Source organism: Notolabrus celidotus, chromosome 6 (genome assembly GCF_009762535.1).
Source record: "Notolabrus celidotus isolate fNotCel1 chromosome 6, fNotCel1.pri, whole genome shotgun sequence".
NCBI classification, from domain to species: Eukaryota; Metazoa; Chordata; class Actinopteri; order Labriformes; family Labridae; genus Notolabrus; species Notolabrus celidotus.
Genome location: NC_048277.1, coordinates 32,157,047 through 32,169,554, shown reverse-complemented (window position 1 = coordinate 32,169,554; position 12,508 = coordinate 32,157,047). Strand labels below are relative to the sequence as shown.

The window sequence follows — 12,508 nt, the reverse complement described above, 5'->3', positions numbered from 1 at the left end:
CATGAGTTTAACTCTTTAATGGTGACAATTGTTGTGGTTAGGGATTTATAGGCGGGTACATCACAGTATCATCTGCATATAGAGAAACTTTTTCCTTGAATAATTCATAATTTGAGGCATATAAATAAGATTAAAGTTTACAATATCTCATGCTTAGGGTCTGACTTTTGTAGAGACATTTGCTTGAATTTATTGTATTGATATGTATGTAAGTAAGGTGCATCTTGATCAACTTTTGAGACATTTTTAATTATTTGTGGTAGCACAAAGACAAAGCAGAACTGTATCTATGACATGGGACTGATGATCAAGTACAGTGCAGTATCATCTGCGTATTAGTAAATGTTAAAAGTATTGTTACTAGTGCTTAAAAACAAAAAAAAGTGTATAATACTTCACAGATGAGTCTTACAATTTGAGGCAGATTAGGTTTAAACTATCTATTTAGCAAAAGAATGTTTATCAAATCAAATCTACAAAATATTCAGTCAAACTAATAAAAAGTGTTTGGTCATCTAAAAATTTAACAAAAGTAAATCTTTATAAGTCTGCATCCTTTGATTGTTAATTTATGTTAAATGTATATGTTTTTCTTAACTTGACATGTTCTTGCTGTGTCTGCTCTTGTGGCAAATGTATTAACTTTCACACCGCACACAACACACACTGTGATCCCTGTTTCTGAAGGCCACTATTTTGGGAACCATTGATTCTGTCTCTTGTTATGACATAATTTAAATGAAAGCCGTATGAATAGCATACAAAGGCTATGAGGGTTAAAAGAATTATGAAACAATTGTGAATACCTCACCACAAACATCTGATCTCACCTCTCGCTGTGTTGCTCTGTGTTCTTCCCCCCCTTTGCCTCGCCGCCACTCCCCTCAGATTCTTTGAAGACCTGAAGGACATGCTGGGCTTTACTCCATTCCGTTTCTACTACTACATGTGGAAGTACATCACGCCCATCCTGCTGCTGCTCCTCCTGGGCTCCAGCTTCGTCCAGCTGATCATGACGCCCCCCAGTTACAGTGCCTGGATACAGGAAGAGGTGAGTAAACGTCTATGGCTCGTCTCTCTTGGGATAAGCGTTCAATGAGGGGGTGGAAGTTCTCCCACTTGGTACAAAACCTGGAACAAGTACAAAGCAACTTAAAGGGATCAAAGTGATGATGCAGGGTCTAAAAATGGGGAGAAAGGGCAACATTTCCACAGAAAAACAAATATTAATACGTCTTCATCCTTTAAACAAACAATAGGTTGTGGGGTCTAGCATTGAGACTATTCAAGCACCTTCTTGATGACATCAAGAGGAGCTGGTCCTTTAAAAGCTCCTGGATGAGGAGCCTCCTTAATTTGCCCAGTGAGGTTAACACTTCTCAACTCTCCAAAGCAGCTGATTCAGTCAACCTGCAGGGGAACTAATCTGGACTGAAACATGGATTTCCAAAGTGATTGGTCATTGTTTTTTTTTGGAGTGTGACTCGTGTAGTCTGAAATGAAGCGGTGAAATCAGGGCCACAACCGTGATTCTCTTAACATCAGAAAATTGTATATATATTTTTTTATTTTACCTTTATTTTACCAGGAATAGTCCCATTGAGATACAAAGTCTCTTCTACAAGGGAGTCCTGGCCAAGACAGCAGCATAAAAAGTTTCACAAACTAGAACAGGACAAAACAAAACATATAGTGACAAGTAGCTATTACATCGATTTATAAATTAGCAGTGTGAAGCTCTAAAACATGTGCACAAGCTGATCCGATCATCCTTTATCCTAGTTTTAAAATCCTCCAATCGAATTAAACAATCCAGTTTCAGGCGACCCTGAAGTTCAAACCATGAAGAGGGAGCAAAGACATTAAAAGCACTTTTACCAAAGACAGAGCGAGTCTGAGGAATGATAAAAATAATTTGTCCATGGGAACAAAGATGACAGCCACTGACAGCTTTAGGAGTCAATAAAGAGCATAAATAAGACGGCAGCTCCTGGAGTACGGCCTTATAAAGAAAGACATACCAATGCTTCATTCTTCTTACCTTTTCATACAAGATACAGTGATGTGTGCAGAAACCTAAACCAGAAACAAACCACAATGCAGCATGGTACACTGAGTCCAACTTTTTCAGAGAGGCTGAGGAAGCATGCATATAAAGAACATCACCATAGTCAATACAGATAAAAAGGTTCCTAGAATGAGCTTTTTACAAGCAGTAAAAGAAAAACAGCATCTGATTCTATAAAAGAAACCCATCTTCACCCTCAGTTTTTTAGTAAGACTCTCAATATGACGATTAAAAGAAAGATTTTCATCTAAGAGAAAACCCAAGTATTTAAATGTTGGGACACATTCGATGTCCTCATTTGTGGAGGTGAAAATCTTAGAGTCATTTTTCACCATCCCCTTGGACTTGGAGAAATACATCACCTTAGTCTGGTCGGCATTTAAAACCAGCCTTAGTTTACAAAGATTATTAAAACCCTGTCTTCAAATCTTATATCAATTTGCAGGCATCAAATGAAGAATAGTACATGGACTTGTACTTATGACAATCACAAAAAAGTGTGAAATACATGTTTAAGAACTTAAGGTTGTTGTGTTCATATCGTTTGTGTTCAACTAAATTAGATAGATGAAAAGCAACAAATCTTCAAATGAAAAGGAATTTTTCCAGGAAAGTTAGAGACTACTCATGCTGAAGACGTAAAACAAAAGGATTGACTTTTAAAATGTGACTTATTTCCTCAAGGAAGTAAGCAAAGGGTCATTTAACAGTAAATTCCTTACATTTCATGGCTTAGGCTTTTGTTCATCGACTCACTAAACTGATCACAAGATGAGTTGTATAACAACCTAGGGGACTAGCTAACCCCTGCTCAGTTCTGGAAACACTTGAAGGCCTGCATTCCTACTATTCAAAGTCTTGATTATCATCACAAGGCAAAAAACACCAGTTACCACTGTTTTCCTTCTCCTCCAGGCCAAAGAGCAGCTTATGCATTTCCCTCCATGGGGCATCATTATGTGCATCTCCCTGGTGGTGATGGCCATCATGCCTGTGCCCGTAGTCTTCGGCCTGCGCTACTTCAACATCATTGACGAGAACACTAGCGGCCTTTCCACCGTCTCCTACAAGAAGGGCCGCATCATCAAGGAGAGCGCCCGGCCCGGGGAGGACGACGACACTAGCCTGATCCACGGCAAGTCACCCAGCGAGGCGCCCTCGCCCATGCCTGGGAACAGCATCTACCGCAAGCAGAGCAACGGAGGCGGTCCTGAAGCTGACACTGCTCCCAACGGCCGTTACGGCATTGGTTACCTGATGGCCGACATGCCGGACATGCCCGAGTCGGACTTATAGACTGACTGAAAAGTAAGCCCTGCCCGGCCGTACCGGCTGGCCTTCCCCTCTTCCACCCCCTCTGCGTGCGTTTAGTTGGCTGTTACATCGATGTATATTTCACTCGTACTGTATATTCCTTGTAGATATCGTAGCTGCTCTCTTATTTGTCATCTCTGAACCTTAGCTGACAGTCGACAGTAAAAAAAAAAAAAAGAAGAAAGTGTGGGAATACCCGTCATCCTCGTCTTACCCCTTGCTCATTTGCTTGACTGTGTCCAAAACCCTCCCTCTACCTCCTTCACCCTCCAGTCTTTGCTCCTTCTTTTGTGCAGATTAGAGAAAAGGGTGTAAGCAATAAGGTGGAGGCACCACCAGGCCTACTTGAACAAACATCTGCAAAGAGGAGAGCAAAACCAGAGGGTGAGGGAATCAAGAGGCGGGGTTTGGGACTGTAACTGTGTCTGTGGGCAGTGTCAATCATGCCAGTCTCCAGTCCTGCTGTAAAAATGGTAACTTGTGTAATTTATGACTAACCTAACTGCTGGCCAACAAGTACTAAGATCATTAGCAGTGTAGCCACTCCGGATAGTGTAAGGAAGCAAGATTTCAGGTCAACTGAGTGCAAACAGAAGACGACCTTTGAAAAGCACTCCCATGATTGTCTGCGATTAAAGTGTGCCTAAGTAGTTTATATTTGTTTATAGAATACATGACAGACGTTGTATATTTAAGGTATTCTGTAAATACAATATAAATATTATAAATATATTTATCTTGATAGTTTGGATATCAGAACACCATGTTTTTAAGGTTCAGAGGTACTGCAAACCCTTAACTCTTGTGTCTTTGTTTTTTACTAATGTGCTGTCAACGTTTGTGAGGACTGAGTCCTCCGTGTAAATATATTTTCCATGAGATGGCTTCAGATGCAATGTCTTTTTTTCCCGCCAGATTAAAGATCAAATACGATCCAGAACCTGAAAACCATGTTTGTCATTTGTTTTGTTGTCTACAAATTTCCTGTTGTTCCTTTTTTGCATGAGAAATGTCCCACTTTTAGACACAGACATACCATAATGATGAGGACACATTAACACACTACACAAAGAATATTAAAGATAATATAAAGAAAATAAAAGTGATGTAAAAACAAATGTAGTGGAAATGAAACTTTTTCTTTGAGTGATTTTACTTTTTAAAAAATAACACATTTTCTTCTTCTTTTTGTAAAGAATTCATTAACAACAAAATAAACATCCATTGCAGAACATTAAATCATCTCACAAACACAAGACATAAAAACTGTGTACAAAGCAGGCAGCGTTTGAGAAGTCCTGTGTTCAGTTGTGGAGTGAATGTGCGCTTACGTAAACACAAATACGAATAAATAATCAAATATACAATTTAAGAGCTTTGTTCCTTTGGCTTTCATTCCAGTTTCTGTTTGTTTTTTCTTTTAAACTACAAGTACACAAACATTCACGAGGAGTCAAGAGGTCTCTCTGAACACCTGCATTGCTCTCAGGCCTGATATCACGAATCAGGCCATCTGTGTCCCTTTTACATAAATGTGTCTTCATAAATTACAAAGATTGTCTTCATTTAGTGAATTCAAAACGGTGCATCTTTCCAGCAAAAACAAAATAAGAGTCTTGATTGATCTGTTGTGATGTGCTCCCCTTACTAGTTCTTGGTCTTTCAGGGTCAGTGCAAAAGAAGAGTTCATATGGCTGTCAGAAAAACGAGGTAAAACGTCCCCCTGAATGTGAGCTGCTGATGCATCCATCCACCGGAGAGGTGATCCCTTTTGCATGAACAGTCTGTGAACAATAGATCAAATAAAATGTTAGGCCCACATCACTACAGCCACCATTTCTCTTCTCATAATACCATTATCAACATAACTCATCAGGATGTATCAGGAAAGACAGAAATGAATCAATCCTGAAAGAAACTGGAGCTGTGCGTTCCAGAATAACAGAACAAAATATGAAGAACACAATAATATGTGATCAAAAATATCAAATATAAGTAAGGTGGGATGCCAGCTTGGCTCAGTTGTTAAAGCATAAGCTCAAAATACAGACGCTATAGTCCTTGTCCCAGCGAAGGGTCAAGGTCATGACCCTTTGCTGCATCTCTCAACCCTCCGTTCTGCCACCCACATTTCCTGAGTCTCTCCTGCTGTCCTGTACGATAAAGGCAAAACTGCCCCAAAATAACTTAAAGGCACTATGAGGAGTTTTTAACTGGCTGAGAAACAGACTGAAACTGATACTGATGCCTCTTTATGACCCTCAAAAGCAAACAAGACCATCTACAACAACACTGATACCTTCTCTGTTGTCATTTTAATGTCTGAAACCGCTCTGAGGGGGGTAGGTGTCAGAACAGATGATTGACACCTCGCTTTAGAAACACCCTTTTTTGGCTGTTTTCATTGCAAATAATCACATTGTTAGATAAGTCTAAATGTTAAAAGGCAACAGGATGAGGTTATTGTCTGAAGAAAATTATTTTGCATGTACAGGACAAGAGATAAGAGGTATCACTTTGTCCATAAGGGGGCGCCATAATCGATACAAGCTAAAAGTTCCTCACAGCAGCTTTAAATAGTAAATGTACGGTATTAAAACATGAAGTGTATGATACAAATTTGAGTGAATAAGGGTTCAATGCAAGGGGACTGCCCTTTAAATATGAGAGCAAGGGGGCGCTGGTGGCCTAGCAGTCTAAGCGCCCCACGTGTATAGAGGCTATAGTCCTCTTCGCAGAGGTTGCAGGCCATTTGCTGCATGTGTTCCCCCACTCTCTACTCCCCACATTTCCTGTCTCTCTTCAGCTGTCCTTTACAATAAAGGGGAAAAAGCCCAAAATATAACTTATAATCTAAAAAAAATAAATAATAATAAAATAAAATAAAATAAAATAAAATATATATATATACATATATATATGTAAGAGCAGGGGCGGTTCAAACTGTTCAAGCAAAGGCCCCATATACAGAGGCTGTAGCCCTCGTCTAAGCGGTCACAGGTTCGACTCCCGGCCTCTGCTGCATATCTCCCCTCACTCTCTGCTCCCCACACTTCCTGTCTATCTTCAACTGTCCCTTCAAATAAAGGCAAAATGTCCAAAAATGTAACTTGAATAAAGAAATTAATTAATAAATGAATAAATACATAAATAAATAATTAAATACATAAATAAAAAAATAAAAGAGCGACAGAGGTATGATAAGTAAAGTGACAAAAGTAAGCTTCATTGAAAATAACAGCATTACGCTGACAGTAGTATTGGCACTGATATTCAAAGGTTTAAAACACTTAAATTGCACCACATCATTCATTTTACATGGATGGATGGATGGATGGATGGATGGATGGATGGATGGATGGATGGATGGATGGATGGATGGATGGATGGATGGATGGATGGATGGATGGATGGATGGATGAATGGATGGATGAATTAATCAAACCCCAGGTGGTAAATGAGACTGTTGTAGCAGCGAGTGAAGTAATCATAAATTGTACATATGCAGAAAAATGGTGCAAAGGAAACGCCAAAAGACAGCAGCTGGGTGCAGACTGATGTTAAATTGTCATGCTTGAACCTTAAGAATCCTGTGCAAAAGTGCAGACATGAAAAGTTATACTGCACATCAGTTTGGATATTCACATGTATCCAAAAAAAAAAAAAAGAAGCTGTCCAGAGGAAACAATTACTATGGGACTGATTTGCATGAAGCAACTCTCTATAAGTGTCAAAAACAATTCAATACCTACTTGTGTTTGTTCTTTAAACAGTCGGAGAGACTCAGAGTATGAAATAAATTAACACAGATTCAAAATGAGAGGAAAAGGAGGTTCATTTGTGATCTTGATAAGTATGTGACTTGGTGACATAACAAAAATGTTATCCTGAAATATTAAGTGAAGTAGAAAGATTGTTGACAGACTAACCTTGCTCTGCCCTCAAGGTCAAGTTTTTTTTACCGTTATACAACACAAGATTTCACAATTTAATGCACTCTCTGGCACATCGCACAGCGCTGCAGGATAACACTCTTGTCAAATTGAACTGCCAGGTTTATAAGCAGAGATGTCTCCTGCAGCATTACTAAGTGCAATAAAGGAACTAAAGCCGTATTATTAAAGTATGAAAACAGTTATACATACAGTCTCGCGTGTGGACTCAGACATGCTGCAGCTGCTCTCTCATCTTGGCAGCGATCTGCTCTCTTTTCTCGCAGTGTTTTTTCAGGTCCTTGACCTCCATCGGCAGCGTGCTGTTCCACACCATCAGCACCGACTCCTCGTCTGGGACCACAGACAAAGCTGCGTGTGAGACCAACGTGGAGAAACTAACAGAGCCAGATGTGGGACAAATAATAAACCATCACACTCACCAAACTGAGTCCTGTCTTGTGGGAGTCTTCTGCCCAAAATCAGGACCACATTCTTCCAGTTTAGTGTTTCTGCTCATGAGAAAAAGGAAAAAGAACCATTTGATGCTGAGTGTATTCAGACACAGAATGTTTAATAGTAAAAATGATGAGAAGGAAAAGGAAATAGTGATGTAGGAAATGAATCAGAATGGTTTAATGTGCAGGGAAACTGTGAGCAACATGATGGATTGTTTCGCACATTTCTCCACATAAAAGCATCGTTAGAATGAGTCACTATGATGGAAAACAAAATAAATTCACACATGTAAAGGATTTCTTCCACTCATTCATTTCCTTCCTTTTCTTTTCATTCAACACTCTTCCTGCTTAGTGTTTGTACTCATCAAATATCTAAAGAAAAGACGTCTCCTGCTTTCTGGACCTCTCACCCAAAGCTGGGGGTGTAATGGTTAAATCATTACTCCTTTGTTAATATGTGACTTTAAGGAATGGTGCACCCAAACTGGGATTATTTGGAATATGTATGAGGCTCCAAAGTTCACGTGACTTTCATTAAGACAACATGCTTCACACAGAGACACCATCAAACCAAAGTTTCCATCACTGCATCATACTTCAGAAACATCCATCCAAACTTAAATCTAGTGACAGAACCGCAACCAGAGCCTGCACTAGAGGAGACCGTGTGATACCTTCTAGGTGGACTACATTTAGTCAATCTGCGAGTCTGTTAAGGGAGGGGAGGTCTGGGACAAAATACCAGTTGCAATAAGGGAATGCCAAACTTACTCCACATTCACAACCCGTCTTAAACGATGGCTCAAGACACAGCAGGTCTGTAATCACTAATCTGTATCCAATGCTGTCCCTCCCTGTCTCTCTTCTTGCTGTGTGTGTGCGTGTGTGTGTGTGTGTGTGTGTGTGTGTGTGTGTGTGTGTGTGTTATTCTGTATGCATTTTCACTTGTGTGATATTCTGATATGTTGGTCCATGTTTAGTTGCTCCAACTCCGGACATATCGCTCCATTATGCTGATTAATAATAATAATAATAATAATAATGCATTTTATTTATAGGTGCCTTTCTTGGCACAGTACCTTACAATATTAAAAACAAACAGAGTTTAAATAGCAAACAGTAAATAAAACACAATTTAAAAAGTTTTAAGTGAATGGACAGAGGAGTTGTGGTCAGATGGAGTAAGCCAGTTTAAACAGATAGGTTTTGAGTTTGGATTTAAAGTGTGGGAGTGAGTCAGTGTTGCGGAAGTCAGGTGGGAGAGAGTTCCAGAGCGGCTGAAGGCTCTGCTCCCCATGGTAACAAGGCGAGCAGGGGGGACAGTGAGGTGGATGGAGGAGGAGGATCTGAGGGTGCGGACGGGTGTGGCACTATGGAGGAGGTCAGAGAGATATGGAGGGGCGAGGTTGTGTATGGATTTGAAGGTGAGGAGAAGTATTTTGTAGTTGATCCGGTGTGTGATGGGGAGCCAGTGGAGCTGTTGCAGGATGGGTGTGATGTGGTGGATGGAGGCGGTGCGTGTGATGATACGGGCGGCTGAATTTTGAACCAGTTGAAGTTTGTGCAGGGTTTTGTGGGGGAGACCAAACAGAAGGGAATGGCACTTTAATGCGCTGACTTGCACTTTAGTAGAACTTATATGTGCTCTTGTGATATATTGTTGTTTTCATTGTCATGCTACCCTGATTTGCTGTTTCCATGAACTCTGTTTTGACCTGCCGGGGACTACAGATGAAAATTAGCCTTATGGCTAACTCTGGCATATTTAGTGTTGTAGTACACGAGACCGGTCTTGGTCTCGAGACACTTTTTTTAAGGTCTTGACTTGAAAGCATTTTTACTATGTCTTGTCTCGGTCTCGGACTACACAAACTCAATACTTTATATCAAGGCCAATCCAGACCACCACTGATGCACTCTGTGTCCCTGTCATTACTGTGATAAGAAAGAACCCCTACCTACCTACCTACCTACCTACCTCTCATAATGATTTTTCATTGATCTATATGGTCTTGGTCCTGTCTCGGTCTTGCCCTGTCTTGGTCTTGGTCTTGACTCGTTCTCGATCCCTAAATGTCTTGGGCTTGTCTTGGTCTCGGTGCACTCCTGTCTCTGGTCTTGGACATGTCTTGGTCTCGGTTAATGTGGTCTTGACTACAACACTAGGCATATTCACATTGAGGCAGCCCTGAAATGTGCATTAATATGCACTGTCCCTTTAATTAATTAATTAAATAAATAAATAAACCATATCATGAGGTCATGTTGAGGTGGCACCATGCTGGATTGATATACATTTTAAATAAATGATGCTTAAATCTTGAGATATTTCTCATTTTTTGCACCCACCTATGAGTGCAGAGGTGATGCAGCGGATGGAGTTGCAGCTGGGGCCGATGACCTGCAGCGTCTGATGTTTGGAGAGCTCCAGCAGCAGCAGGTGGCCCCCTCTGGTGCCAATCCAGAGAGTTGCAGCGCTCTGCATCAGCAGGGCCTTGACTCTGGCCCAGGAGGGAGACGCCTCAGTGGGCAGCTCTGCCTCGCCGCCCTGCCTGCCCCTGCAGCTAGAGCTGTGTCTGCAGAGGAAGGAGTCAGGCACACACAGCTGAGTCATATGGAAAACACACACATCTCCATCTTTCTTGTGTGCTTACTGATGTGTTCATGGTGCTTCTGCACTTTTCAAAGGTTATTCATTAGTAAGACACTGTGTGACATTTTTCAACCTTTAATTGATGACTTACACATTTCTGTATTTAATCGGCCACAGATTCTATCCTTACAAGGTTACTTATCTAATATTGTGTAAATTGTTTGTGATGTCTAACATTTAAAATAGAAACCTCCCTGTGTTGAGACTGATGCTGGCAGACAGACTGAGATGTTGAAATATGAGGAGGTTAAAGAATTAAGTCCTCCATAAGTCTCTGATGCTCTCTCCACCCTTTTGTTATGTTGTTGCGTTTCCTATCAACAACCACTGTTTTACATCATCCTGTGGGTTTGTATTTGATCATTCTTTAATATTTGGTCAGGTTGTCCCATTTATCATCTTTGTCTCCCTCCTGGAACCCACATGTATTGATAAGTTATCTGTCTGTATCTGTATTTGTCTTTAAGTATTTAAAATAATCAAATATTCATGCTGAATTTCCCCCTTCAGGTATTAATAAAGTACATTCTATCTATTCTCTATAAAAACATGCTAGCATTCTTACTCTAGAACACATTTAAATACAGCTACAGATGATATGAGTCAATGCAAAATTAAGTCTGAGCTGAGCATAACTCTTGAATTAAGAAACATGTCATCTAGGTTTAGTTGTAGGTTATTATATGTGGTGTTTATTCTTTTTATTTTTCTGTTTGTTTGTTATTGTTATTTTTTTTTAACCTTTTGTACTTCTTTATTTATCTAATAATTATTAACCTTTTATTTATATTATCATTATTACTATAATCTTTTTTCTCTTTTCTATTTATTTATTTTCTATTTTTAATTATTACAATTATTATTTAATCATATTGTTATTGTTTTTTCATTTTCTCATTTATCCACTTATCTACTTATTTGTGTTTTCATGTGACATATGTTTGGGGTATTTTCAGCCTTTCCAAAACCTTGCAATATTTTATGGACGATCTCAGGTGCATTAAAGCTGGGGGTGGTAATCAGATTTAGATACACTTTTTGTTATACTGGTTAAAATGATCTTTATGTCCTGATGGCAATCAATACATAATGTGTTCTTAAAAAAGAGCGAAGAAAAGCTGCTATCTACAGCCGGAGTAAACCTGGGAAAACACCAACCAATCACCGTTTTTTGGGACCCAAAATTTTAAGCCATTCAAATCCCTTCCTGCCGTTCTGCCCGCCTCCTGCGCGTCCATTTCCCCGGCGTGCACTCCGAGTCCCTGACCCCTGCCTCTGCTGCCTCTGCTTCCCCTGACTCTATTTACTGCCCCTCTCACTCGACCTCGGGCCTGTCCCCTCTGACCCGATGAGGTGCTTTGCTCAGGACTGTAGTCCGGATCAGAGTCTAAAAAGCTCTCACCACGGGGGCTCTGACAAGCAGAAGAATGAATGACATTTACTAAGTCCTACAGAAATGTAGATGTACTGTAGCGTCTGTCGGACGCTGTAGGGATGACGAGCCGATTCGTGAACACGTTGAGTTTTAATAACCGGTCACTGTCGGCCGTGATCACGCCAACCGACAAAACAACAATCAATGTTTGAATGAATGAAGAACTTCTCCTCTTGTCTCTCCTCTCTCCCGCTCACACACTCTACACCTCTCCTGATGCCTTCACTGACTGTCAACACTGTAGGAATTAAGAACATCTACACTGAACACGTTTAACAAACAGTAGAGCTGTTACAGTATTATATGTGTGTTATAACTTTTCTCCTGATATCATGTCACTGGTACAACTGGATAATGCTAGAATGACAGTTGTGAGTACTAACAGCAGCCATGTTTGTTTGTGTTTTTAACTTTCACTATGATAATGTTTTGGTGAGGACCGGTTTTGAATCAGTCACCATCATATGGTCGCAAGTCAGCGGCGCTCGTGCATGTGAGCAGGGGGGGGGGGCGTCGTTTTGGAGGAGCTCTGAGGGAGGAGGGGAGGGGTTAGACGGAGTCCTGGGGAAATGCTACATTCAAATTCATGCTAGTTTTCCGAGAATACCAACCCCAGCTTTAATGTACATTTTCTCTAATATATCA

At 40.4% G+C, this 12,508-nt stretch overlaps 2 protein-coding genes across 3 annotated transcripts in view; one reads left to right on the top strand and one right to left on the bottom strand.

Moving 5' to 3' along the window:
* Positions 1–4,330, top strand: part of slc6a15 (solute carrier family 6 member 15) — a 28,188-nt gene extending 23,858 nt beyond the window's left edge. The window contains exons 11-12 of the mRNA XM_034685572.1: positions 889–1,051; positions 2,984–4,330. Coding sequence (XP_034541463.1) covers positions 889–1,051; positions 2,984–3,364 — 544 coding nt within the window. The 3' untranslated portion in view covers positions 3,365–4,330. The remainder of the gene's footprint in view (positions 1–888; positions 1,052–2,983) is intronic.
* Positions 4,331–4,525: 195 nt separating this feature from the next.
* Positions 4,526–12,508, bottom strand: part of lrrk2 (leucine-rich repeat kinase 2) — a 44,102-nt gene continuing 36,119 nt past the window's right edge. For both annotated transcript variants that reach the window (XM_034685569.1, XM_034685570.1), the window contains exons 49-52: positions 10,125–10,351; positions 7,758–7,826; positions 7,528–7,668; positions 4,526–5,166 (exon numbers count right to left, since the gene is read on the bottom strand). In XM_034685569.1, the coding sequence (XP_034541460.1) occupies positions 7,544–7,668; positions 7,758–7,826; positions 10,125–10,351 (421 nt within the window). In that variant the 3' untranslated portion in view covers positions 4,526–5,166; positions 7,528–7,543. The remainder of the gene's footprint in view (positions 5,167–7,527; positions 7,669–7,757; positions 7,827–10,124; positions 10,352–12,508) is intronic.